Here is a 27,037-nt window from a genome sequence, read left to right as displayed (position 1 = left end):
TTTACTGAATTAGTGAAAACAACAAATACATAAACAAACTTGAATCTCTATATCTGTCTCCAATGTACTCACTCCCCTGTCATCATCTTACATAACATAGGATAAAAAAGAATCAAACATTCTAAAGAGAGGATACCATTTACAATATCCCTTTCTTATTGTCTTCAGTAATAGATTTTTCAAGTTGGTTTTTACATTTGGTATTCAAGTTCATACTGCAGTATCATAAATCTTTCCCAAGTCTTTGAATTTCATCAATAAGATAGTCAACATCCGTTTGTCTTGTGGCAGGATTAGAAAAGACCATTCGGAAAAAATTCACTTTGTCCCCACAGGGCTGGTAGCTGAGCATGACTGTACCTTCCACTATCATCTGTGCTTTAATCTTTGGAGCAATCTGTGTATAAATGCAAATATCATTAAAAAGAAAGTTTACAAATACATACTATTCCACCTCCTAGATGACTACATGACTATCATTAGCTTGAGGTAAACTGCAGGCAATTTAAAACGGTCAGGGATAATTTTTAAGAAGCAGCTTACTACAGAATAAAAGCAGCCTGTTCTAAAAACATATTAACTCTCTTGCTAGTCCATGATTCACAATTACCAAACTCATAAAATAATGCAAGTGTACTAGAATACATTAAAGAAGGTTGTATGACATTTTGTTTACATTTATATGTCAATCTAAACAGACATATCTGGGAGAGAGGTAAAATGAATTAGAGAATGGAAAAGCAGGAATACCTTCTGGTATTCTAACTTTCACTCTTTGAATTATTACAATACAACTTGAGTTTTTCAACAAGGTCACTGTTTTGCAGCGAAACGTCGTTTCTATGTAAATTCTACAGAGGAAAATTCTACCTGTTTAATGTCTTGCACAGCTCCTAAAACAACACTGCGCAGGGGACATTAGATCACATAACACTCTTGGGGCATTATGGATACTACAGGACAGAGTAGTACTGAGACTCGGGAAATGCAGCGGCATTCACACGCTATTTAAAATGCAGTATTAAAGTTATAACCCCTATATCACACACACACAAACTTACCTTTTGTAGTTCTTGATCTCTTTCAAAACTTTTTGGGATATGTTTAAGTCTTGGTGGAAAATACCAGAAGCAGACATTGGTGAACTCAGGCTAAATCAAAAATTAACACTTTATAAATATTCTTAAGGTTTTATCTACTTCTTTATTCATTTTATGAGTATTCTTAAAGCCCTACCTAATTTCTTAATTATCCCAGAAATATTTTAATTACCCATGCCATCAGGCTGCCAAGGGGCTGACTGGCCCTTGAAGAGGAAATGGATATAATACTAGCAAAACTCTCAATTTTATCATTAATATCTGTAATTTAGTACCTAAATAATAATTAATCAAGGATTATCAGGTAAGTTAAAGACCACTTTTTCTTATGTCACCTACTCTCCAGAAACCCAACTGCATAGTCTAACTTACAAGAAAAATGCTAGGAAAAATTAAATTTCTCTTGATTAAGTGCCATCAAAATCAGAAAAGCAATTATAACCAAATAGTTTTATCTTAATTTTTTTTTTAAATTGAGAGCCTGGTGGGATATAGTCCATGGGATCACTAAGAGTCAGACACAATTAAGCATGCACAAAGGCAAGGCAACTATTAAATTAATCTATTAGGCCCTAGGCCTATAAAAAAGAGAACTTAATGGAAAAGTTTTTAAGATCTAAATGTTTTACAGCACTTATGTAAAATAAAATGTGTATGATAGTTATTGCATGTAACTTCTGAATTACCTCGAAGTGTTAGACAGGTAATAGATTCAAGAAAAAGTACTCAGCAAAAAAAGAATAGATACATTAAAGTATCACCAAAAAAGCCCACTAATAAGAGTCCTTACCTCTGCATCAAATACGAGCTTAAAGTTATCTTTTTTCTTTAAAACTTTATAGAAGTATTTTGCAAGTTCCATATATCTGTCGATCTGTACCTCAAAGCCATAGGTTCCCTGTAGTTTAAAAAACAGCAAAAGCTTTATTCAAGTAAGTACCTTTAAATTAAACTAAAGAAGCTCTTGCCATGTATTAAATTTATTTAAATGTACTTATTTAAATAAATGTGAATATTATCTTACTAGCAGTAGGTATCACCTATTCTCATTGCATTCTTATTTCTGTCTTCTCAATCTGCTTTTACTCCCCACTGTCTGTGGAACCTGGGGCAAGTTACTTAGCCTTGTTAAGCTTCTGTTGCCTAGATCTACAAATGTTTGATAAATACTTTGATATGAGTTTTTAAAATAATTTTACTTATTTATTTGCTTGCTTTTGGCTGTGCTGTTCTCCCTTGCTGGGAGGGCTTTTTCTTTAGCTGTGGTGACTCAGGGCTACTTTCTAGTTGTGGGGTGCAAACCTCTCCTCTTGTAGAGCATGGGCACTAGGGTGCGTGGGCTCTAGGGTGGGTGGCTCTAGGGTGCGTGGGCTCTAGGGTGCGTGGCTCTAGGGTGGGTGGCTCTAGGGTGGGTGGCTCTAGGGTGCGTGGGCTCTAGGGTGCGTGGGCTCTAGGGTGAGTGGCTCTAGGGTGAGTGGCTCTAGGGTGCGTGGGCTCTAGGGTGAGTGGCTCTAGGGTGCGTGGGCTCTAGGGTGCGTGGCTCTAGGGTGAGTGGCTCTAGGGTGAGTGGCTCTAGGGTGCGTGGCTCTAGGGTGATTGGACTTTGGTAGCTGTGACCCCCGGGCTCTAGAACGCAGGCCCAGCAGTTGTGGCTCACAGGCTTAGTTGCTCCACAGCATGTGGGATCTCTCCAGACCAGGGGTGGAACCCGTGTCTCCTGCGTTGGCAGGCAGATCTTTTACCACTCAGCCACCAGGGAAACCCTTGACATCTAATTTTTAATCTGTCTAGTATGCAGAGCACATTTTAAAAAAAATTCTATACAATGCAGTGAGGAACAGGGGAAATATGACAAGCAAAGCCCTTGGCATATTGGCTGGCAGAGGCTATCTTAACACTAGCAACTGTTGACCTTCGGCTACATCCCAGGTGAGCTTGGTACTCTGGGTCTAACCCACTCTCAGAACACCATGAAGAGGGTGATGAAGGCACGGGAAAACCGACCCGCCTCTGTCTCCAGTCGCCCCCCTTTCCCTTGGTGAGTCCCTTGTCTCGTGGCTCTAAGCAGCATGTAAAGGCTGATGACTCGCCCACTTAGACCTCCTCTCTGAACCTCAGATTCATGTTTGATTCCCTGTTAATATAACTAACATCTCAAAACGACATGCCCAGAACCGAACTCCTGACCTTTCTCCACAAACTTGTACTTCCCAGTGTTCCCAATCTCTATTCTATCCTTTAGTTGCTAAGGTCCAAACCATCAGCATCTTATCCTTGACTTTCTTCTTTTTTCACAGCCACACCCAGTAGAATATTTTGGGAAATTCCATTGGATTTAACTTCAAAAGGTAATCACATTCTAATATATCTTCACCTATTTGTTGCCACTATGCTGGCCCAACCACCCTCTCCTGCATTCCTGAATTTGCTTTCTAATGACCTCTGCTTATGTCTGTACATCCCAGATATTCCTTGCTGAGGGCACCCATTACTGGTTACTTTAGGGGTATGCAACGTAGAGCCTTTACAACAACATGAGGTGGCACTTCAGCATCTTCTCCATACTTAAACTTTTGTGATTAGGCAGACAACTGTCCTTGGGGCCGCAAAGAGTCAGACACAACTAAGCGCACACACAGACCTGTGCGAAAGACAGAGGAAGGAGGCAGGCAGACTGGGAAAGCTTCCAGACTGAACAAATATGGCTCTCTGTGTGTGTGTCGCTCAGTCGTGTCTGACTCTTTGTGAGCCCAGGGACTGGAGCCCGCCAGGCTCCTCTGTCCATGGGAGTCTCCAGGCAAGAATGCTGCAGTGGGTTGCCATTCCCTCCTCCAGGGGATCTTCCCAACCCAGGGATTGAACCCTGGCCTCACACTGCAGGCAAATTCTTTACCATCTGAGCCACCAGGCAAGCCCACATATGACTCTAAGTGAAGGGAAAAGATGGGCAAAGGTGGAGTGGAAGCATCCTACACTACAATGAAATCTAAGATTCAGGAAGGCCTTTAAGACCTCTTCACAGCAACTCAGCTATGAGGAATAGTCTCCTGTCTCTCAGGAGCGGTATGCCTTAGACTCCCTGCTATGCACAGCCACTGACAGGGGAAAACCGGGAAGCTCAGCCTCAGGGCAAATGCAATCGCAACTTTAGAAGAAGCAGATGGGGCTCTTGGACAATTAAGCTCCTGATAGCTTTCTCCTGGCCAAACACAGTCATTGTATGAATATAAAACTAGTCCAACTTACGTAGAAAATCCTTCCAAAAAAAAAAAAGAAGCTTGTGCATTAGATTTGCTTTTGCACAATAATCAATGTTTGTGGAATCTTATATTTCTATATGATTTTCTTATTACTTAGCTTTATAACCTACCACAGCATTTATGGAATTAATTTTACTTTAAAGAAATATGAATTTCATTAAAAATGGCTCCTCTTTTCTGTAATCAATGAAGTATTCATTCTGTAATTACAGCAAATGAGGAAAAAATATAAAATTTTCACTTACATCTCTAGACTTTCTTCTTAATTCCCATCATCTTGTCAAGAGTACTGATGGAGACTCGCCCAGCAAATATTTAAATATTTAGTACTTATAGATCATGCAACAAACTTGCAAGTCAACTCCTCCCTTTCAAGCCTGCCATGTGTATTTACTTGAACTTGCATTTTAACATAGAAAAATGCTCTTAAATATGAAAATAATTTCCATTCTGCTATATACTGGGATTTTGTTTCCCTACTCTCAGGAATGGCCTTGCTTACATAATATCTGTTTATATACCTTTTCTTTTATAACATAGTTTCCATATGCAAAAGGTGATAAACCTGCTTCTTCATCACTACTCTAGATGAGTTTTAGCATTCCCATGGTGCTATGAATTATGTTAAGAAAGATAATATGGATTAGTAAAAAAATAGATTTTGAATTTGAGAGTTAGCTGTGCTCTTTAGATTAAGTTCTCTTCATCCATCAGCAAGTTAATTTCTTTACCTGTTTACCAGATATAACCAGCCTAACTGTTGGGACACGTAAGCTAAATAACACAAGTAAAGCTTTGTAGCCTAATATATGTTCAATATATGGTAAACCCATTACTACTGAAGATCTATACTATTGAATAGATATATTTATTATTTCAATGACTTATTATTGAAAGAATTTAAGGTGAGTTATCAATATATATACACTATTCAAAGTGGGTTTTTAAATGCGTATTTCAAACAAGGTGATTATAAGGTTAGGAAAAAGCAGGTGATAAAAGATAAATTTGTAAGAGAAAATGCTGCCAGTGTATTATAGACTACTAAAGAAGGATCATGCATTTGCCTCTGTGATTCATGTTACAGAACATGTTTTTCTATTTTTGTTTTGTACTAGGAATTCTATATCCACCAAATAAAAATCTGCAATTTTTCTGGAGAAGGATAACTACCTGTGATACACATAAGAGTTCCCTTGAGATGCAGAGGGTGGGTGATGTGTTGTGGAGGATCAGGTTCCCACTGTATTAAAGAAGCTGTTGGTTCATGTCAAAGCTTTCATCTTCACAGGACCTACTGCCCATTTTCCTATAGAGGATTGGGAAGGAGGTGTTAGAAATGCTTCCTAAAAGCATTTCCATTTTTTAAGTTAAAAATTATGAATAAGGGGCAGAAGGAGGGTGTAGAACATGTCCTGCTGTTGCAATCTCCGGAGAGACTGTATCTGTTGTCCTTGACTCTGCGTGCGTGTGTGTGTTTATTAATCGCTCAGTCGTGTCCGACTCTTTGCGACCCATGGACTGTATCCTGCCAGGCTCTTCTTTCCACGGGATTCTCCAGGCAAGAATACTGAAGTGGGTTACTATTTCCTTCTTCAGGAGATCTTCCAGATCCAGGCATCAAACCCAGGTCTCTTGCATCTCCTGTGTTAGCAGATGGATTTTCTACCACTGCGCCACCTGGGAAGCCCCAACTTTGACTCTAAGGTAGACTGAATATTCAGGTAATTAATAAGTGTTCACATCTGGGAATCTATATTGACTTCAAGTGGCTTGACCTATTTTCAATTCGAAAAGAAAAAGTTTTTTTTTAAACCTGCAGGCAAATTTATATTCCTAACAGATTTTACTCCTACCATTAGATAGAATATATATTAATGATGAAACAAGCTAAAATCTTTTCCACCTCAGTAGGATTTTGAGCTCAGAAACCAAGCTTGCCATCTGCAGTTAGACACAGAGCTGTTTCCTTGACAGAAGTTTAACAAAATAAAAGGGCAGTAGGGCTCCTCTGGTGGCTCAAGGGTAAAGAACCCTCCTGCGAACGTAGCAGAGAGGGATTCAACCCCTGATCTGGGGAGATCCCACCTGCCACAGAGCAAATAAGCCCGTGTGCCACGACTACTGAGCCCGTGCTTTGAGCCTGCGAGCTACGGCTACCGGGTCCATGGGCTGCAACGGCCGCAGCCCCGTGCGGCCCAGAGCCCGTGCCCTGCAGCCAGAGAGGACGCTGCAGGGAGAAGCCCCAAAACAGGAGTGTAGCCCCCTTCGCCACCACTGAAGAAAAGCCTGCGCAGCGGAGAAGACCTGGCACCGCCGAACACAAATAAATGAAATTCAAAACAGAGGAAAACTGAAAATAAAAGCATTATAATTTTGGAAAAGACATCCAAAGTAAGCTCTAAAATACGGAACTAGTTACATCAGGTACCCAAGTACATAGGACCTAATAAAAGATGGCAAATTCCTACCTTGGCCTTCCACATTAACCAGAGCTTAAAGACATCAACATGTCGGCCGCATTGAATAGTTTTATCCCCGGTGTCAAAGTTAATATTGTAGACTTTATCAGGCTGGAAAAGGTACTCAGCCTGCATCTGGTTGCATGCTCCCAGAAGACCCTGAGAAAGGAATGATATTCATACTATCATTGTGGCATCTCAAGAAGAAGCCACAATCACTTATTTATTTCAGTTCACTTAGCGTTTCTACTTTACAGGCACATTTCAATAGAATTTCTGTTTATTTTATATAAAAATATGTTACTTTCTTGGGATCTTCATGGATTCAGCTGTTCTTTGGATTTATCTGGAACTGTAGATGGTGTAATTAGATTACCAGTTGTCTGTATTTCTTTAACTTTTCTTAAAAACCTTGACGTTTTGCTGCTCTTTTGAAATGATGTGACCAGCCTGCATTGAAGTTAATTAGAATTGAGTGCCTGGTTCACTTTAACTAAGCTTTCTCATGAATCAACCGTTTAGATGCCAGTCAAGCATACTGCTCTGAGGGCCACGGGAAGTAGAGAATAAAACAGTCCATTTATTTAATTTGGCCTTTCCTAGCCATTTCCTCTTACATAAAAGGTGTTGAAAACATTCTTTCTTGGTGTTGAAGAATGGAGAAATACTCCTTTTGAATGATTAAATAATAATCACTAGAGAAAAGAAATGTTTTCCATCAACCAGTTGAAAAGAGGCTTTTCTCAGAAGATATTCATTTCCATAGCATAACAAAGGCTAAACCTGTGTGCCCTGACTGAGTAGAGTTTAAACATATACCAACTATAACCTTTTGAATATGAAGCAAATAAGAACATATTTATCACGTGCCTATTATATGCTGGACACATCACAAATATACCACCTGATCCTCATGGAAGACTTAGGGCATAAGTGCTACTATTGTATCATTTTTATAGATTGAAGAAACAGAAACTTCACCACGGTAAGTAATTTTCAAGATCATATATCTGCACAGTGGTAAGTTTGAGAGCTGACAAGAGGGTGGTTCGTCTGGGAGTCTGTGGCAATCCAATTTCCAAGGGAAGAAAGCTCACACTCTTATTTAGGAGCGGCTTATGGATCTAACGAAAGGATCACAATTGGTGGTAAGATTTGAAGTACTGCGGTGAAATAGAGAAGAAATGATACCTTGCAAAGGAGGGGACTTTGTGTGTGTGTATATACACAATATACTACATATATATATATATATGTATGTATACACACACACTACATATACTGTTTTAAAATACTTTAGTCTCCAGTTCCTATCTAACAAAATATTAAAGTAGAAGAATATCAGAGTGGGTAGCCATTCTCTTCTCCAGGGGATCTTCCCATCCCAGGGACTGACACATGTCTCCTGTGTCTCCTGCATTGCAGGCAGATTCTTAGATTCTTTACTGTCTGGCTCAGGAGAATTCTGTGGACAGAGGAGCCTGGTGGGCTATAGTCCATGTGGTCACAAAGAATCGGACATGACTGAATGACTAATACACTACACACTATAGGGTCCAATTTACACATGAAAAATATTTTCCCTTTAGTTTACTTCAAACTTCGACTTTAATATTTTGTTAGACAGACACTAGAAACTAAAATATTTTAAAACAGTGTAAACAATGTGAGTTTTAACTATAGTTCTTAGGTAAAGATTGTGTGTGTGCTCAGTTGAATCTGACTCTTTGCAACCCCATGGACTGTAGCCCACCAGGCTCCCGTGCCAATGAGATTTCCCAGGCAAGAATACTGGAGTGGGTTGTCATTTCCTTTTCCAGGGATCCGCCTAAGCCGGGGACTGAACCCACATCTCTGGCATCTCCTGCACATCATCCTGCATCTCCTGTTGTGCCACCTGGGTAAGCTTCTGAGGTAAAAATTAAGCACCTAAAATCTGTCATACTCTGTGCTGGGACTATGAATTTGTGATAAGGAAAAACTCTAGCCTTGTTGAGTTTACACTCTGGGTTGTAGGAGGCTGAGCAGAGAAGGGCAGGGCTACTTCCACACACTCATTATGAGTGAAGAATGAAGAGAGACTGCAGAAACTTTGTTTTTGAGCCCTAAACATAAAAGTACCAGAAACCTGCAAGTGGACTGTAGACCTGATAGCACAGTGGAGGGCGTGTTGCCCTGCAGCCCACTGAGCAGCATCTAAAGCAGAGCTAACGGTTCCAGCTGAACCGCTGAGAATGCCTCGGGTTAGGAGAGAACAAAGGCTCTCCTAGCGCTCGCGGGGAAGAGGTGTGTATTTAACACTCAGCCCAAAGTGGGGAGCACCAGCTCAGGCAGCTTATAGTGGGAGGACATGCACTTTATGTTTAAATTCAAACCCTGGATTGCTTGTGAGTAAGAGAGAAAGAAAACAAAGCTATAAATGATAGCTTCGTTTAGTGTGTCTGCACCTCTGACAACTAAGGAGAGACAGGGAATATTCAAATTGAACTTCGTACTATCTCTTCTTGCAGGAGATCACGGGCTTCTCTCCTGGTGTGGCGTTACATTTACTGTTGGCAGAGATACAATACACAAACTTATAAGCAAAAAATAATTTCATGCAACCCACAATTTTTTGCTTTTTACGCTAAATGTACATCACCATTACTGATCGTTATCCCTACTTACAACAAGTCTCATTCTGGCCATACTCTCTGAGGCCACAACTGGTCAGCAGGCCAAATCTGAGTGCAAAGAGCCCTTACATTTGTTCATGGTGTGTTCAGAAGGGAGGTCGCGAATGGCCGCATTTTCTGTCCTGTGTCTCATCCCAGATCTCAGTCCCACATTAACTTACTACCTGTTGCCCTACAGTCATTGATTCTGTGGCCCTTTCACTACCCACTGCCACTGTCAGTCGCTCAGCCACATCCGACTCTTTGAGCCTCTGTGGACTCTGTCCCTGGGATTCTCCAGGAAAGAGTATTGGCATGGGTTGCCATCTCCTTCTCCAGGGGACCTTCCCGACCCAGGGGTCAAACCCAGGTCTCCCACATTGCAGGCAGATTCTTTACCATTTGAGCCACCAGGGAAGCCCAGCGGTTGCTAATTAAGGATCAGCTTTCCTCTATAGGGCAAATGGTCCTGCACTCCATGAATTCAATGAGGCCGTGACGATTTTGGTTTTGAACATACACAATGAACCTAGTCATGACCAAGGTGTCCATTACATCACTACTTGAAAATAGAGATCATTTACTTTTTCCCGGGTCAGGAGAGCAGAGCACTGAAGGGGGACACCCATGAGTTTGTGGGGGTTCCAGGTCACGGAGTCAGCCCTAGGCGATAAAACAACTCCGGTTAGTATTTACAGGCTAAGGAAACAAAACAGAAGTCTGAATAGGTTCTTCCACTTACACGGGCCGCCCAGGTCTCACCTTTCAATGCCACTGAGTTTATAGGAATGCTTTCTGGACAACAGCAATCCACCTCCCCAAGCCGCCTATGATGGACACAAAGGATGTGTGTTTTTACATTAATTATTTCTTTTTACATAGCACTGGCTACTCTTTCCTATGTTATATTTATTTCAAAAGTTGACGAAGATTTAATTGCTATGCTAGATAATTATAAACTTGGCTATAATTATCTCATTTAAAAGAACAATGCATTTAAAATTTTCCTCCTATGAATCCTCATTGTCTATTCATGACTTAGTAAAGTTTTAGGTTTCTATTGACAATTAATGCAAAGAGACAGCTTCTGTATAATTTCCAGAGACAGAATTTTTTAAAAGTTGGCATCAGATTTGGCAATACTACAGAAAAATTAAAATATCTACCATATTATAGAACTTTACATTTGTCCAACTCTAATCAAAGCCAAAGACATTTTTGCCCAAAGTCATTGTCCTAACAGCATCAAAAATTTTGACTTCCATAACAGCTATTAATTACGAAACATACATTAGAGAAAGGGGCTAAGTCTCTCTGATTTAAAATCAGGTTTAACTATTCCTTCAAACTGATCTTCTAAATTGTTGGTTGAATATAAATAGGCATTTAGACTTTTTAAAAATAATATTGATACATAGCTCTTTCTATGGTAGTGGATTGTCTATTTTCAGGTAATTTATGCAAATGTGACTATTTTTTCTTGATATTTATTCAATATAAAAATTAGAGTTGCAGAGAAATTTTGGCCTTGCTTGTAATGTCAATTAAGAAATTATGAGGGCTGTTCACAGGTTACATTTTTTTAAAAAGGGAAATTATGAGCCAGACTCTAGGACGTGACTTACATCCACATGCATCCAGAGTTTGTGTATCTCACAAATATCTGCGATGTCATGGAGCGGGTCAAAGGCCCCGAACACGGTGCTGCCAGCTGTGGCCACAACACAGAAAGGAGTCTGGCCCTGGGGTGACAAAGGCTGCATCATTCGCACATCTCGGGAAGTCCACTGTTGTTTAGTCGCTGAGTCATATTCGAATCTTTGCAACCCCACGGACTATAGCCTGCCAGATTCCTCTTTCCATGGGATTTCCCAGACAAGAACATTGGAGTGGGTTGCCATTTCCTACTCTAGCCGATCTTCTCAACTCAGGGATTGAACCCGTGTCTTCTGCACTGGCAGGTGGATTCTTTACTGCTAAGTGACCAGGGAAGGCCCCGACTAAGGACATTAAGTACCTAATACTTTCAGTTATTTGGAGGCACCTACACTAATGCAAAAAGCAGCGACACGGTAAGATGAACAAATATCACTGCCTCTGAGTCTCATTTACTGTTATTTCTCTCTGAATTTATTCTCAGAAAATCATACCACAACAACAAAGGTGACTAAATTCCTTTAGTCGTAAATATTGGTGATAACTTTTCTTTTGATATTTAACAGAAACAAAATGGTCAGGGAAATATTGCAATGTCATTTAATTATTTCACTTCAGCTTTAGAAGAAATTTCCTACATTTAAAGATTACTTTATGTCCTGTAGCAATTCTTATCAGTTGCTTGCCACTAATGAAAGTCAGTAAAGAAAATAAAGATGCATTTGCAAGTTAAATATGGAACTTCAGAACTTACCTTTCTTTTAGCTTGTAATATATTTTTCTCTAACTCAGCTGGAATCATCTTTCCCCTTAAAAAGTCAAATACACATTGTTTTTTTATGAGTGAATAAACATATCGATTCTACCAGTTAGAAGAATTAATAATATTCAAGATTAAAAAATTAGTTTTTAGTGACTCCCAAAGGTGTGAAAACAAGCATTAAGCAGTTCCCTAAAACCAAGGTAAAATATCATGTTATTTGAGTTAAAGGAAGTTGAGTTTACTATTCAATCATCTTAAAATCCGCATTGTTTACATATCAGAAGATTCTGATTTTTCTAAGACACATATGGTTTTCTTCCTTCCGTCTTTTCTTTCTTCCTTTCTTTCTCTAATGGTTAACCTTTAATTATAAACACTTCTTTGGGCTTCCCTGATAGCTCGGTTGGTAAAGAATCCACCCACAATGCAGGAGACCCTGGTGGTTCAATTCCTGGGCCAGAAGATCCCCTCGAGAAGGGATAGGCTACCCACTCCAGTGTTCTTGGGCTTCCCTCGTGGCTCAGCTGGTAAAGAATCTGCCTGCAATGTGGGAGACCTAGATTTGATCCCTGGGTTGGGAAGATTCCCAGGAGAAGGGAACAGGTACCCACTCCAGTATTCTGGCCTGGAGAATTCCATGGACTATACAGTCCATGGGGTCGCAAAAGAGTCGGACACGACTGAGCCACTTGTACTTTCATAAAGACTTCTTGGCATTAAGATAGAAAAATCAAAGATACAACTTGGTGGGGGGAATGTGGCAAAAATTCAGGTGGTCTCACATTTTTCTTCACAGCAAATTTCTGGGACAAAAAAACAAAAGCCAGTGTTTTCCTGCTCCATCCCGTTACCAGACTGAAACACCGTCTCCTGCTGACTCACTGGCAGCATTCCTCTTGAAGTCCGGAATCAAGTAAGAATGCCTGCTACCATCAGTATTACAGTAGCTTTTTTCTGAAGAAATGCCTGTTATCTTTGGAGGTGATCATGATGATAACAGACGAGAGAGAGAGAGAAACGAAAATAAGAAAAATCCCTAATTTAAGTACATATGGTTGTACACCTGGACTACCTAACATTGTTTATTGAAAAACTTTTGAAAACTATAAGAATGTTGAGCAATGGGAGGGTTACAATAGTAAATTAGGTTCCTAAGTTTTTAAACTAATTGTTCTGAATAAACATAGAACATATCCTATTCAGAGTAGTAAAAACAGATACAAAATATCTGGGAAAGAGATTCTCAGCAAATGTGCAGGGTTTATATAAAGAAAACCAAACAACTTGAAATAAGTATAGAATGACAAACTTATAAAGCACATTTACAAAATATTTTATATTCATATATTTTGCATTTCAAAATATCTCAATATATAAATATTTTTACAAGCAAATAATAAACTACCAATAAAAAATTGGCCAATGAAAATGAACAGACATATTATGGTAACACACAGCTGGTTGGTCAGTATACTAGACATATACAGATCCAAACAACTGAAGGTCATCTTCATCTGTCAGAATTTTCAAGTACAGAAGTGTTGATAATATTCCAGTTTCTCCCAGTAGATAAGCATCAATTAACTCAAAAATATTTTAAGGGCAAATGAAAATCTATATGATATGTAAAGTGCAGACAATCTTTGAATCTGTAATTCAACTTCTAGGGATTCATGTGAGAAATATTCAAACACAGACACTCAAGTATACTTGTATAATTATATTCATTAAATCAGGGTTTCCCAGGTGCTGTGAGTGGTAAAGAATCCACCTGCCAATGCAGGAGACCCAAAAGACTCAGATTCGATCCCTGGGTCAGGAAGATCTCTTCGAGAGGAAATGGCAACCCATTCTAGTATTCTTGCCTGGAAAATTCTATGGACAGAGGAGCCTGGCAGGCTACAGTCCACGGGGTCACAAAGAATCAGACACAGCTGAGCGCGCGTGTGCACACACACACACACACACACAGACACACACACACTCATGTAATCATTGTCTTTAAATACTTAAATCTACGTGAAAACCTTTTAAATAAGATATGTGAAGTTATATATACAAAATGGAAAACTCCAAAGTAATTAAAAAAGAATAAGGAAAGTCTGTATAAATTCACAAGCTAAGATTTTTAAGATATATTCTAAAGCCAAAAAAATTAAAAAAATAAGTTGCAGATTGTAACACAGAATTTGCTATGTATAAATATATTTAATATGCATCAAAATGATCTTCAGAATATATGTATTTATAATATAGTTTATTCATGAAAAGTAAGATTCAAGAGAAATGGAAATATATTTTCACTCTGTAGATTTCTGATGCAACTGACTTTTTCATCTCCAAACATCATTATATTGCTACTTCAATATACTTAAAACAAAGAAAAGGTATGCGACTCTCACTTGTATAGGACTATATTCAGTACAGGATACTCTATAGGATAACTTCGGTACTTCTTTCATAATTACTTCCAGTTGAAACTAATCTGGGAAAGTATTCTTGCTAAAAATTGGGATAATAGAAAAATGGGGTTTTAATCTTTATATGAAGCATAATGATAATAAAAATCTTGAGAATGTGTTTAGAAACATACCTTTCATCACATTTTACTTCAATTACATTATCTGTTCCAATACCAAGAGTTGCTGCAGCTTTTTTTATGGAATAATGACCCTTGGGCAAAAATGAAAATAGGAAAGGCATTAATTTTCCTGCCTTAAATCATTACTTACACTAGTGTATCACTCAAATTAGGGCATATATGCATACCTCTGAATGGATCTGTGCATATATAAATATATATATATATACACACACATATAGAAGGGTAGTTCTCAAGGCATACTTCCAGACCCTTATCATGACGTTAGTCGAGATGAAGAAGGCTGTAGCACCTGTTTCTAGGAGGCACTGTTACTCAGCACAACATTTTGATTATTCTTATTCTAGTTTTCTGTATCCACATGAATCGTGTCATTTATAAATTTACTGACAATATCCTCCAGGTCAATCCTTGCATGTTATGGATTGTCACTCAGCACAACATTTTGCTTATTCTTATTCTAGTTTTCTGTATCCACATGAATCGTGTCATTTATAAATTTACTGACAATATCCTCCAGGTCAATCCTTGCATGTTATGCACAGCTTTAAGTCTTGAATTACCAATATTTTTTTTTTTTAAGAGAGGCCTAAAGAAAGGAATCAATTTTTCCTCTGCTTATAGTTTTTAATTTTGACTTTGATATCAACTTTGATTTCTTGCCTTCTGGGTGACTACTATCTCATGGCATAATTTGCATAATATAAACAGAATCAGTAAGATGGAGGTGACAGCTCAAAGATAAACTTTTCCTGGGTTATTTTTAGCTGCCTGGAAAAGACCACATATATGAGAGAAAAGAGAAATTTAAAACCCTTACAATGTTTTCATCTCAATGGAGAACATCAATACATAGATTAAATAGGAAATGATTTTTTTTTAAAAAAACTACCTTATGGGATTTCAGCTTATTTGCTCATAATATTGAAAAAGTATATGTCAAATGATGAAAATGATGTTTGTAAACAAGTATCTTTGATTGTATTGTTTTTAGTAAATTACATTAAGCATGCAGCAGTGGGACTCGCCTGGTGGCTCAGTGATAAAGAATCCGCCTGCCAATACAGGAGACTCGGGTTCAATCCCTGGGTCAGGAAGATCCCCTGGAGAAGGAAATGGCAACCCACTCCAGTATTCTTGCCTGGGAAACCCCATGGACAGAGGAGCCTGGCATGCTACTGTCCATGGGGTCACAAAAGAGTCAGACACGACTTAGCCACTAAACAAAAACAACCATGCAGCAACGGTCCCAATTTGATAATATGTATTTATATAATGCTAATTTGAGTTTAAATTAGGAAGGACATTGCAGACAAAGGGACATTTTTAGAAAATCCAGTGTTTCCAAGTACTTTTAGGAACAATTCTCAAGCTGGGACTTCAGTTACACTTTAAGATTATAAATATCACCATGGTGGAAAAGAAAAAGTGATCAGTTTTATCAGAGGGATTAATTGCTTTTTTTAAAGAAGTTTTGGTACTCTACACAGAGTCGGAACATGAAAGCTAAAGGAGGCCTCAGTGGATCTATTGTCAGTTTCATAAACATTTGGCTGAGGGCATATAGAAACAAAGCTTTCTCTTCAACCAACTTCTTCAGGCCTAACTGGAAAAACAGAACATTAATCACTTTCTTGTTCTCTTCAGGCAATGTTAAAAAGAAGCATTAAATATTTGAAATTTTTATGCCTTGATTTTTTTTTTGTAAGGAGAGCAAAATGTTTTATATTTACAATCGTATCTTTTTTTCTGTTAGTTTCCCCTATGTTGAAATAAATTTTTTCCTGAATTATCTGTATTGCTAATCTAGATAGCCTGTATAGACTGGAAACTTGTTTTTCTCCTTTCCAATATCAATATATAGATCCAAACAGAGATTACAGAGTATTTTTAACATAAAAATGCAGTTAATATTCTCAATGTTTAAATTACTGTATCAGTATATCTTAGAAGATTCTTGAAGCTTAGAAAAATCTAGGCTTGATACTTACTTGTTCAGAAACAAACAATACAATGCATGGAAGGACGGCCATGCCTTTTGCTTTTATCTCTGGATATTGCTTATAACGAGCTACTAATATACCATAGAGGTTTGATATACTCCCACCTAGGGAAGAGAAATTGTGACTGTTAATCTAATTTCAAAAATCTGAAATGTTGATTGAGACAATCTGAGAGTTTTCTGAAACTAAAATGGTGCCAAATTACTGACGTCATTTTTAAAATAGTCTTCCTTGAAAGTATTAAAAGAAATCACAACAAAATCCACAACTTTAGATTTCGAAAAACTTTGTTTATGATTATAACCAACAATATGGCTTAGAACATTCAAATTAGTTCAATGACTCAAAAACAATCATATTAATTTAAATACATTTTTACTTTCTCCTATTATTTCTTTTCACTTATAAACCTTTTTCTTACCAGGTGAAAATATTCCATCTGCTTCTGTTTCTCTCCAGCCAATAATTTCACACATTTTCTTAAGAAGAACTGTTTCCATGATAGTAAATACTGGAGCTATTTCATAGGTAAACCTATAATATATGTATAGAAATTCCACTGTGAATTATATTACATGGAAGAGGATAAATAAAATCATGTGCTAGGTAAGATTATACAGATTTTTGTATTCCGCAACAGACTGTGCAAGAAATAGTTAAATTTTATATGTTCTTGTCCCTGATCAAGAGTATGTTAGTTCTACAAAGTGTCATGGCTTCCATTATTTTGTGCAGTACCTGGGAATTTCATTTGCCACCAAAAGGAAACTGAAAGTAGCTCCATCCCCTCAGCACACACACAACACTGTTAGGGACAGAAAATGCCCAGTTATCAATAAAATACATACACATTTCCTGAGGGTCAACATATTACAGCTACAGATAATGATTTGCAGACTATGAAACAGCTTTTTCTAAAAAACTGATTGATAAATGTTTCCGAGCTAAAGATTGTATTATGAGCAAACACATCAAAAAAAAAAAAAGTCTAAAAACCATTGTTTCCAGTAACAGCAAGTAGACGGTACAGGCAAGAACGCCTCATCAAAAAGAATTCAAAGAAGACTGTTGTGGGGGACTCTCCTCTGAATCACCCTGCGAAATTAGCTCTACAGAAAGAAGTTGAGATTAAAACAGAAGGCTCAATGCTTTTCCCTATAAATACCAAAATGCAGTAAACAATAATGGATGTACTAAGGACTCCCAAATCAAAGATGGGCCCAGTTATTCTCAAGAAATCCTTTTTGCCCTCAAAACAATTTTAAAGATCCCTTTAAGTGTAGTTCCATGTGGATCCCTGTACCAGGCACCAGTTATGTGCCATTTCAGAGGTGCTCAGCTTTCTCTCTCAGGTCTTCAGACATGATTCAGACCCAGCCACCATGACCACTTTCACCCATAACACGACAGAGAATCACACACTTGCAGTCCCTAACCTTCAGCCCTGGGACTTCCTTTTGCCCTTAGCACGACAAATCGTGGAATCAGCTGGGAGTCCCAAGAATGCCCAGTGATGATGTGTGGGGAACGTTAACATCCCGTTGTGTAGTCCTTTGATCGTAAGAGACCTGGCGGAGAACAAATTTGCTCCCTTGCTCCCTACACAGGGCCTGATGGTGGAAGCGGTTCTCCACAGCGGGTACACAGTCCCAGAATCCACGCACCCGCTTCTGCTTATTCTAAGGGGTAACCAGGTCGAAAAGGCCCCTCGTGTTATCCTCTGCCTTGTGCTGACTCCCTTCATTCCCATCAGTCCTGCTCCTCTGGATGGCACGCCCTAATCAAGCAATAATACATAAGCTCTGGCCCAGGGCTCTGTACAAAAACCGAGACTAAGAAAACCCACTGCCTATTAGAATTAAGCTTCTAGTTCTGAGAGGAACAAAGTTTACAAAGCAAGCCTTACAGACTTCGCTTTCAACGAGGCTCATTTTTGCCAGTGCTGTGTCAATTTCAGCTTCTTACACACATTACCTTTTGATCCTATTTCAATTCCAGGGAGTAGACATTATTCTTTTCAGACAACAGTCAGTCAGTTCAGTCGCTCAGTCGGGTACGACTCTTTGTGACCCCATGGACTGCAGCACACCAAGCCTCTCTGTCCATCGCCAACTCCTAGAGTTTATTCAAACTCATGTCCGTTGAGTCAGTGATGCCATCCAACCATCTTATCCTCTGTCGTCCCCTTCTCTTCCCACCTTCAATCTTTCCCAGCATCAGGAAACAGTCTATTCAAATGAGTTGGTTTTTCATATGAGGTGACCAAAGTATTGGAGTTTCAGTTTCAACATCAGTCCTTCCAGTGAATATTCAGGACTGATTTCCTTTAGGATGGACTGGTTGGATCTCCTTGCAGTCCAAGGGACTCTCAAGAGTCTTTTCCAATACCACAGTTCAAAAGCATCATTTCTTTGGTGTTCAGCTTTCTTTAGTCCAAATCTCACATCCATACATGACCACTGGAAAAACCATAGCCTTGACTAGATGGACCTTCGTGAGCAAAGTAATGTCTCTGGTTTTTAATATGCTGTCTAGGTCAGTCATAACTTTCCTTCCAAGGAGTAAGCGTCTTTTAATTTCATGGCTGCAGTCACCATCTGCAGTGATTTTGGAGCCCCCAAAAATAAAGTCTGACACTGTTTCCAATGTTTCCCTATCTATTTGCCATGAAGTGATGGGACCAGATGCCATGATTTTAGTTTTCTGAATTTGAGTTTTAAGCCAACTTTTTCACTCTCCTCTTTCACTTTCATCAAGAGGCTCTTTAGTTCTTCACTTTCTGCCATAAGTGTGGTGTCATCTGCATATCTGAGGTTATTGATATTTCTCCTGGCAATCTTGATTCCAGCTTGTGCTTCATCCAGCCCAGCATTTTTCATTATATACTCTGCATATAAGTTAAATAAGCAGAGTGACAATATATAGCCTTGATGTACGCCTTTCCCTATTTGGAACCAGTCTCTTGTTCCATGTTCAGTTCTAACTATTGCTTCCTGACTTGCATACAGATTTCTCAAGAGGCAGGTCAAGTGGTCTGGTATTCCCATCTCTTTAAGAATTTTCCACAGTCAGCTCCCGGTCTTTCTTTTTGCTGACCAGAGACCCATTAAAGGGTAGAGTTAGGACTTAAATTTGTTTCTCTAATTAATTCCATCTCTCATGCTTTTCTATTATCTCACACTATGGTTAGGATTCCCAGGTGACTCCAGGGGTAAAGAGTCCACCTGCCAATGCAGGGCACGCAGGAGACAAAGGTTCGACCCCTGTGTCGGGAGGATCCCCTGAGGATGGATGGCAGCCCATGCCAGTGTTCTTGCCTGGACAGTCCCATGGACTGAGGAACACAGTGAACGATAATCCAAAGAGTCGGATACCTTGAAGCAATGTAGCGCGCATGCGCACATCCGTTGATTAAAGTAAGAATTACCCTGAAGCAATTTAGCACGCATGCGCACATCCGTTGATTAAAGTAAGAATAACTCAAACACATAGAACCGTCTCTTGAATGCTTTCTCTTTGTGTTTTTCTACTATTTCTCTATTTAAGCCAAATATTTTCTTCATACAGAGAATGATTGTTTTATAGCAATAGGATTCCAAATAATGGAGTAAGATTTGTAAAATGATTTGTATGTAATAATTTATATAAAATGCATCACATTTTATATATCACAAATGATATAGGTTCTTTAAGGGTCTCCTGCATTGCAGGTGGATTCTTTACCAACTGAGCTATCAGAGAAACTCCCAAAAGTGTTACTCTATGTGTGTTCAAATAAAGGGCTACAATCAAGCAAAGAAAATTAAAACTAGCAATAAACTGTGTGGCTTATTTTTCTATGCCTTTCACATTTATAAAACCTTGTGCCCCATTAAGATCCCAATGACAACTAAACCGTTAAAATAAACCACAGCTTTCCTACACAGTAAAGCAGTCACTTCTCATAAATGTTTAGTTCCTGGTTTTAAAGTTTAAATTTCTACCAGCTATCTCTTTTGGCAAATTGCCAACATCCGTTGGATCATGGAGAAAGCAAGAGAGTTCCAGAAAAACATCTATTTCTGCTTCATTGACTATACCAAAGCCTTTGACTGTGTGGATCACAATAAACTGTGCAACATTCTGAAAGAGATGGGAATACCAGACCACCTGACCTGCCTCTTGAGAAACCTGTCTGTAGGTCAGGAAGCAACAGATAGAACTGGACATGGAACAACAGACTGGTTCCAAATAGGAAAAGGAGTATGTCAAGGTTGTATATTGTCACCTTGCTTATTTAACTTCTATGCAAAGTACATCATGAGGAATGCCGGGCTGGAAGAAGCACCAGCTGGAATCAAGATTGCCGGGAGAAATATCAATAACCTCAGATATGCAGATGACACCAAACTTATGGCAGAAAGTGAAGAGGAACTAAAAAGCCTCTTGATGAAAGTGAAAAAGGAGAGCGAAAAGGTTGGCTTGAAGCTCAACATTCAGAAAACAAAGATCATGGCATCTGGTCCCATCACTTCATGGAAAATAGATGGGGAAACAGTGGAAACAGTGTCAGACTTTATTTTTTGAGCTCCAAAATCACTGCAGATGCTGATTGCAGCCATGAAATTAAAAGACGCTTACTCCTTGGAAGGAAAGTTACGACCAACCTAGACAGCATGTTAAAAAGCAGAGACATTACTTTGCCAACAAAGGTCCGTCCAGTCAAGGCTATGGTTTTTCCCATGGTCATGTACAGATGTGAGAGTTGGACTGTGAAGATAGCTGACCGCCGAAGAATTGATGCTTTTGAACTGTGGTGCTGGAGAAGACTCCTGAGAGTCCCTTGGACTGCAAGGAGATCCAACCAGTCCATTCTAGAGGAGATCAATCCTGGGTGTTCATTGGAAGGACTGATGCTAAAGCTGAAACTGCAATACTTTGGCCACCTCATGTGAAGAGTTGACTCACTGGAAAAGACTCTGATGCTAGGAGGGATTGGGGCCGGAAGGACACGGGGATGACATAGAATGAGATGGCTGGATGGCATCACCGACTCGATGGACATGAGTTTGAGTGAACTCTGGGAGTTGGTGATGGACAGGGAGGCCTAGCGTGCTGTGATTCAAGGGGTCACAAAGAGTCGGACACGACTGAGCAACTGAAGTGAACTGAACTGAACTGAAATTATATTAACATCTGAAACAGACTGTTCCTTCCAATTTCATGTCCAGTCATTTCCCTATTCCTTTAAACTTGAAATATATTGCCCTAAAATTAATTTTACTTCAAAACATTAACAGCAGTGTATCTCATTTTCATATAACTGAAAGTTTTGTTGTGACAAAGGTCAACATTTTTAAGGAATCACATTGGAGTTCGATGTAACTTTAATAGTTTACTTTCTTCACCTTTGAGCAGACTGAAGTTTTCATTAATATTCAGGCAACTTTTCATACACTGGTGTGTGTCATTTTTGGGCTATGTGCTCTGGGCTATTTGGGCAGTATGCAGTGATTTCAGTCCTGGAGCTGGACTCCCAGTCTTCACAGTAATAACTCAGACTAATCAACTGAACTTTACTATTTACCAGGAAATTCAGATCCTAAGAGTTTCTAGAGAGGAGAGACAGTCCAGAGGACCAGTTAAAATGTGCCCCGGGGAAGAGGAACGGTCTTCTGTGCATTTCTTTCTGGTATCACCGCTTGGTTTCTGACAGAGCAAGCCTCCTGTCCAGCAAAATGGAACCTCAACAATGGACACCGTCACTCTTGCTCGCGTGCCTCACAGTCTCACGTTCCTTAGATCCAGAAGGATACTCACATGTTGGTGTTTGCAGTGGCTGTCAGCCACTCCCCTGCAAGTCCAATCACATCTAGCCCACTGGAGAGCTGGTTAAAATAGCGAGGATGTCCTGGGAAAAAAAGGCAAAATTGCAGATAGGTCAAAGTGTAAACACAGGGTCGAAATCTGGTTAAATTTTATAGCAGTTTCTCAGTGAACAGGTATCATGGATCAAGTTCACGATGTCATTCAGTGAACATTCCTGAGCGATTATCATATGCCGGGAGTGTTCTGCGTGTTAGGGCCCAGCGGTCATACAGGGTGGACATAGCTGCTACGTGGGGATCTCACTGACTATTGAAAGAAGGAGACATAATCAAATAATGACACAAATGTATTTAAGTAAAAAGCAAAAATTACAAAGCAAAGGATCAGGATGTTATGAGACCATTTCTAAGGGGTCAGGAGTAGGAGAGGCAGACTCCAGAGAAGGCTTTTGGAGGAAGTGATCTTTCAGAGAAGGTCTTAAGTCTATTTCCTAACAGTGGAGGAGGAGGAGCAGCTATAAGAAGGCACCAAAATGAGAAAGGGCTCAAATACCAGAGTGAGGAACGCAACTGAAGTAGAAAGACCGAGGGTGGGGTGTGGGACGCTACCCCAGTGAATGGGGGAAAGATCACCTGCTGCTGCTGCTGCTGCTAAGTCACTTCAGTCGTGTCCGACTCTGTGTGACCCCATAGACGGCAGCCCACCAGGCTCCCCTGTCCCTGGGATTCTCCAGGCAAGAACACTGGAGTGGGTTGCCATTTCCTTCTCCTAGAAGATGAAATAATTTTCCTTCCAAAGCTGCTTATACATTTTCTGGATGAAATATCAGGTCCCTAGAGCTTATCATACTAAGCAAGAAACACCGTGTGAGAGTCGGGCCATAAAGAAGATTGGGCGCCAAAGAACTGACGCTTTCCAACTGTGGTGTGGAGAAGACTCTTGAGAGTCCCTTGGACTGCAAGGAGATCCAACCAGTCAATCCTAAAGGAGATCAACCCTGAGTATTCACTGGAAGAACTGATGCTGAAACCCGATTATTTTGGCTACCTGATGCAAAGAACCAACACATTGGAAAAGACTGTGATGCTGGCAAAGATTGAGGGCAGAAGGAGAAGGGGGCGACAGAAGCTGAGATAGTTAGATAGCATCACCAACTCAATGAACATGTATTTGAGCAATCTCCAGAAGACAACAGAGGACAGAGGAGCCTGGCGTGCTGCAACCCATGGGATCGCAGAGTCAGACACAACTTAGCGGCTGAACAACAAGTATGTGGAATCCAAAATACGACACAAATAAACTTATCTACAAAACGGAAACAGAACCACAAACATAGATAGCAGACTTGTGGAGTGTCAAGGAGGACGAACTGGTCTGGGAGTCTGGGGTTAGCAGATGGAAACTGTCACATGTAGGATGGATAAACAGCAAGGTCCTAGTGTAGAGCACAGGATAGTCAACATCCTGTAAGAAACCATAATGCAAAAGAATTCTTTAAAGATACAGGCAGCAAAAAAGATAAATAATTTCAACTATCAAAACATCAGGTTCCTCTTACAATGATTTTTAAAAATTTTATATTAAGGAAGAATCACCAAACATTGCTTGTCAAATTGAACAATCTATATTCAGCTCAGTTTAAATTAAGCTTCTCCTCCTTAGCTCCACAATGGATTGTTCTGTGCACTGGTTTTACACTCTGTCTTAAAGATAATGTGTGTGATAGCTCTTTGTGAATCTCTGTTTTGCCTCTAGAATCTTATTCAAATATCGTTTGCTCCTGGAAGTACCATTGTTTTAAGAGATTAAGAATTAAGTTACGATAATGTTATTTGAATCAGAAAACACTTTCTAAAATATAGGCTGCATATATAAATTATACATATATCTAATTTTAGCCTTCTATATTTTACTGATGTACAGAGATAATAAATCAAGCATCCAGTAATGAATATGATCAAATAAAGCAAAAAATGAAAAAGGTAAATAAAAACTGTATGTTATTTGCCATTGGGATATATCCCTCCAAATCAAAATCAGTTTGTTTACTTTCTCTGTTAATTAATGAACAAGTCATATATGAAAATACCAATTTAAAATGAACTAGACAAACATTTTAAATAAAAATGAATGAAATTGGGGTGTTTTTCAATGCAAATGTAAAATCAAGGCTACTCATTCAATCTCCAGTTCAGGCAAACAAATTTGAAAATTACCTGTTTTAACACCATATTTTAAGGTGTCTGTGCAATCAACAAGCAACTGCTCCAGAGATTCAGGACGGTCAGACAGTTCTAAGTCAAACCCATCCAAACCTTCAAGAAGTTGATGAGGATAATGAAAGTCCAATATTTTACTCTTAACATCGAAAGTTTTCTCAATGTAGTGCAGAAGAATATTTACCACTCGCAGCAGAAAACATTTTGTTAAATCTTCGCCCTCCTTGGATGGCAACAAATCTAGAGAAAAAAGAAATAAACAACAAGGTTGGTATCTGAAGAGTCAAAGAAACTCACTATCAGATAGAATTTTGATCATAGAAAATTAAAGATATTTGAAGGCCACGTCAAATAGTAAATAAAGCAGCATTTGTCCAAATCCTACAAATAATCTTCATTTGAAGTCCCACTGGATAACAATTTTCACCAAAAAGTAAGCCACTTTAGATTAACGCCATAAAAGTAATTGGCCCTTTAAGCTCTACCAGGTGGTCCTTATTTGACTGTCCTCAAAAATGAGCTGCTAAGTTGTACTTTTAAAAGTCAGTTAAAGTATACTTATAAAAGTTAGTCTATAGATCTTAAGAAAATCAAAATTATTTCAATAAATACGTAGATAACATAGAATTTTATAAAAAGAACAAAACAAATAACACTTGTTAACAGCATCCATACCTGAAGCATAAGTATTTGATAAATTAGTCATTAAATTCTCAGCATGAGCTTCTTTTATCACATCTTTGTCAGTTGATTGACAAGGATGAATGGATTTTTTTCTCATCTGTTTCCTATCTAAGTTGAGAAAGAAAATATTTGTAATTATTAAAACAAGCTAATAAGATGTATTACTGTAATCCAATCTGTAATCAAATGGATGACTCGAAAAAACTCATAACACATGAAATTTTTATTTACCTGTGATCTCTGGTGGAGGGGGATACACTGGAGAGAAGCATGAACTCTGCTGAAGTTATGTTAGGCTCTTTTATCACCACACAGAGAGCAGTGATACAGCTCTTACATGAGAGCTTCCTATCAGCCTGGCACAGAGGATAATTAATCTAATAATTAAGACCCATCATGAAAGTAAAGTGAACGTGTTAGTCACTCAGTGATGTCTGACTCTGTTCAACCCCGTGGACTGGAGCCCACCAGGAATTCTCCAGGCAAGAATCCGGGAGTGGATTGCCATTCCCTTCTCCAGGGGATCTTCCCAACCCAGGGACTGAACCCTGGTTTCCTACTTTGCAACTTGATTCTTGACTGTGAGCCACTAGGGAAGACCTGTTATCGTTAATTATGAACAACAATGACTGCTACAGGATAAGACCCTTGAGTGCCTTGCATGCGTATTGACATTTAAGTACATATAGCCGTACCTACTACACAGTAAGAGTCCTAAGTGCTGCGCACACAATTTGATTCTCACTGTAACCATACAATACAGGAACATTTACCCAGTAAGTTGATAAACAGATTTAAAGAAGTAACAGTAATAAACCAACTCTTGTTGAGTGCTTATTATGTCCCAGGCACTGTTCTAAGTACTTCACACGTGTCATTCTATTCAACCTCATAGTATAGGCTCCTGATATGGGTACTGTTATTAACAAAAATAGCTTTATATATGGTTGGACTGGAATTTATAGGCAAGTGTTTGAATCCAAAGATCAATACATCTTTAAAAGATCATTATCCTCATTAAAAATTAATATTTGAAAATAATAAGTCTTAGAGTCTTCTTCAATAAAAGTGTTAAACCAAATATCCCATCAAGCAAGCTATTTCATTGTTAAATATCATTTCATATCCTGAACAATGTAGGAGAAAAAAGAAAGTACAAACTATAATTTATAAAATCCACTTGCTTACCAATAGTTATAAAGAAAAAACACAAAGTAATCAGAAAATGCCCTGGAGAAGGAAATGGCAAACCGCTCCAGTATTTTTGCCTGGGAAATCCCATGGACAGAGTATCCTGGTGGGTTACAGCCCACGGGGTCGCAAAAGAGTCAGACACAACTTAACGACTAAAAAACAACAGCAAATCAGAAAATGATGTATGGCTAAATTTTGTAGCTTCTATTCTGTAAGCTTAGTAGTATTGTTTCGAGTTCTAATGGATTTTTCTTGAAATAAAATAAGCTATTCCCCTCTATAATCCAGATTGCATTTGTTAAGACTGCAGCAAGATTAATTTGGTTTAACTTTTAAGCATTGATCCATTTATCAGTTTATGAAACATGGACATTTTAAATGTTTATGTGTGACAGACAAAAGTGTCTCAGTACAGCTTTCTCTGTAAATAAAATCCTAATACATGAGGGAACAGAACAGAAGAAAAGACAGCACAGATTACAGGACTGTGAGGTGAGTTTGCAGAGGAGTCAGGGCACTCAAAACAGAGTTTCATATTACATGGTGATCCAGTAGACATAAGTTAATACTTTGTACAACTTTTTTCCTAGAGGAAAATTGCTTTTTCCAAGTTTCAGTGCTATAGACAATGA

The 27,037-nt window shown here is 38.9% G+C and overlaps 1 protein-coding gene across 1 annotated transcript; it reads right to left on the bottom strand.

Annotated features, from left to right (window-relative positions):
- Positions 1–223: 223 nt before the first annotated feature.
- Positions 224–25,308, bottom strand: LOC129549609 (glutamate decarboxylase 1-like). Its single transcript, XM_055416835.2, has 14 exons — positions 25,203–25,308; positions 24,525–24,767; positions 22,300–22,390; positions 16,922–17,034; positions 16,489–16,604; positions 14,489–14,568; positions 11,887–11,941; positions 11,102–11,218; positions 10,239–10,303; positions 10,061–10,139; positions 6,832–6,981; positions 1,891–1,998; positions 1,062–1,151; positions 224–397 (listed from the first exon to the last, which is right to left on the bottom strand). Exons 1-14 carry the CDS (start codon positions 25,306–25,308, stop codon positions 224–226), a joined length of 1,587 nt encoding a protein of 528 aa, XP_055272810.2.
- Between the last annotated feature and the right edge of the window lie 1,729 nt (positions 25,309–27,037).

Source organism: Moschus berezovskii, chromosome 28, assembly GCF_049115385.1.
Source record: "Moschus berezovskii isolate FMDL1 chromosome 28, NW_MosBer_1.0, whole genome shotgun sequence".
Classification (NCBI taxonomy): domain Eukaryota; kingdom Metazoa; phylum Chordata; class Mammalia; order Artiodactyla; family Moschidae; genus Moschus; species Moschus berezovskii.
The sequence above is the reverse complement of the archived record's forward strand: the minus strand, read 5'-3'. Positions and strand labels throughout refer to the sequence as shown.

Excerpts from the sequence above, each read along its gene's own strand:
- LOC129549609 (XM_055416835.2), bottom strand. The coding sequence starts at position 25,308 with ATGAGAAAAAAATCCATTCATCCTTGTCAATCAACTGACAAAGATGTG. Across the intron at positions 22,391-24,524 it reads AAAATATGGTGTTAAAACAG|GACATCCTCGCTATTTTAAC; the intron begins GTAATTTTCAAA and ends TTTTTTTCCCAG. Across the intron at positions 1,152-1,890 it reads AGCTCGTATTTGATGCAGAG|CCTGAGTTCACCAATGTCTG; the intron begins GTAAGGACTCTT and ends TTTTTGATTTAG.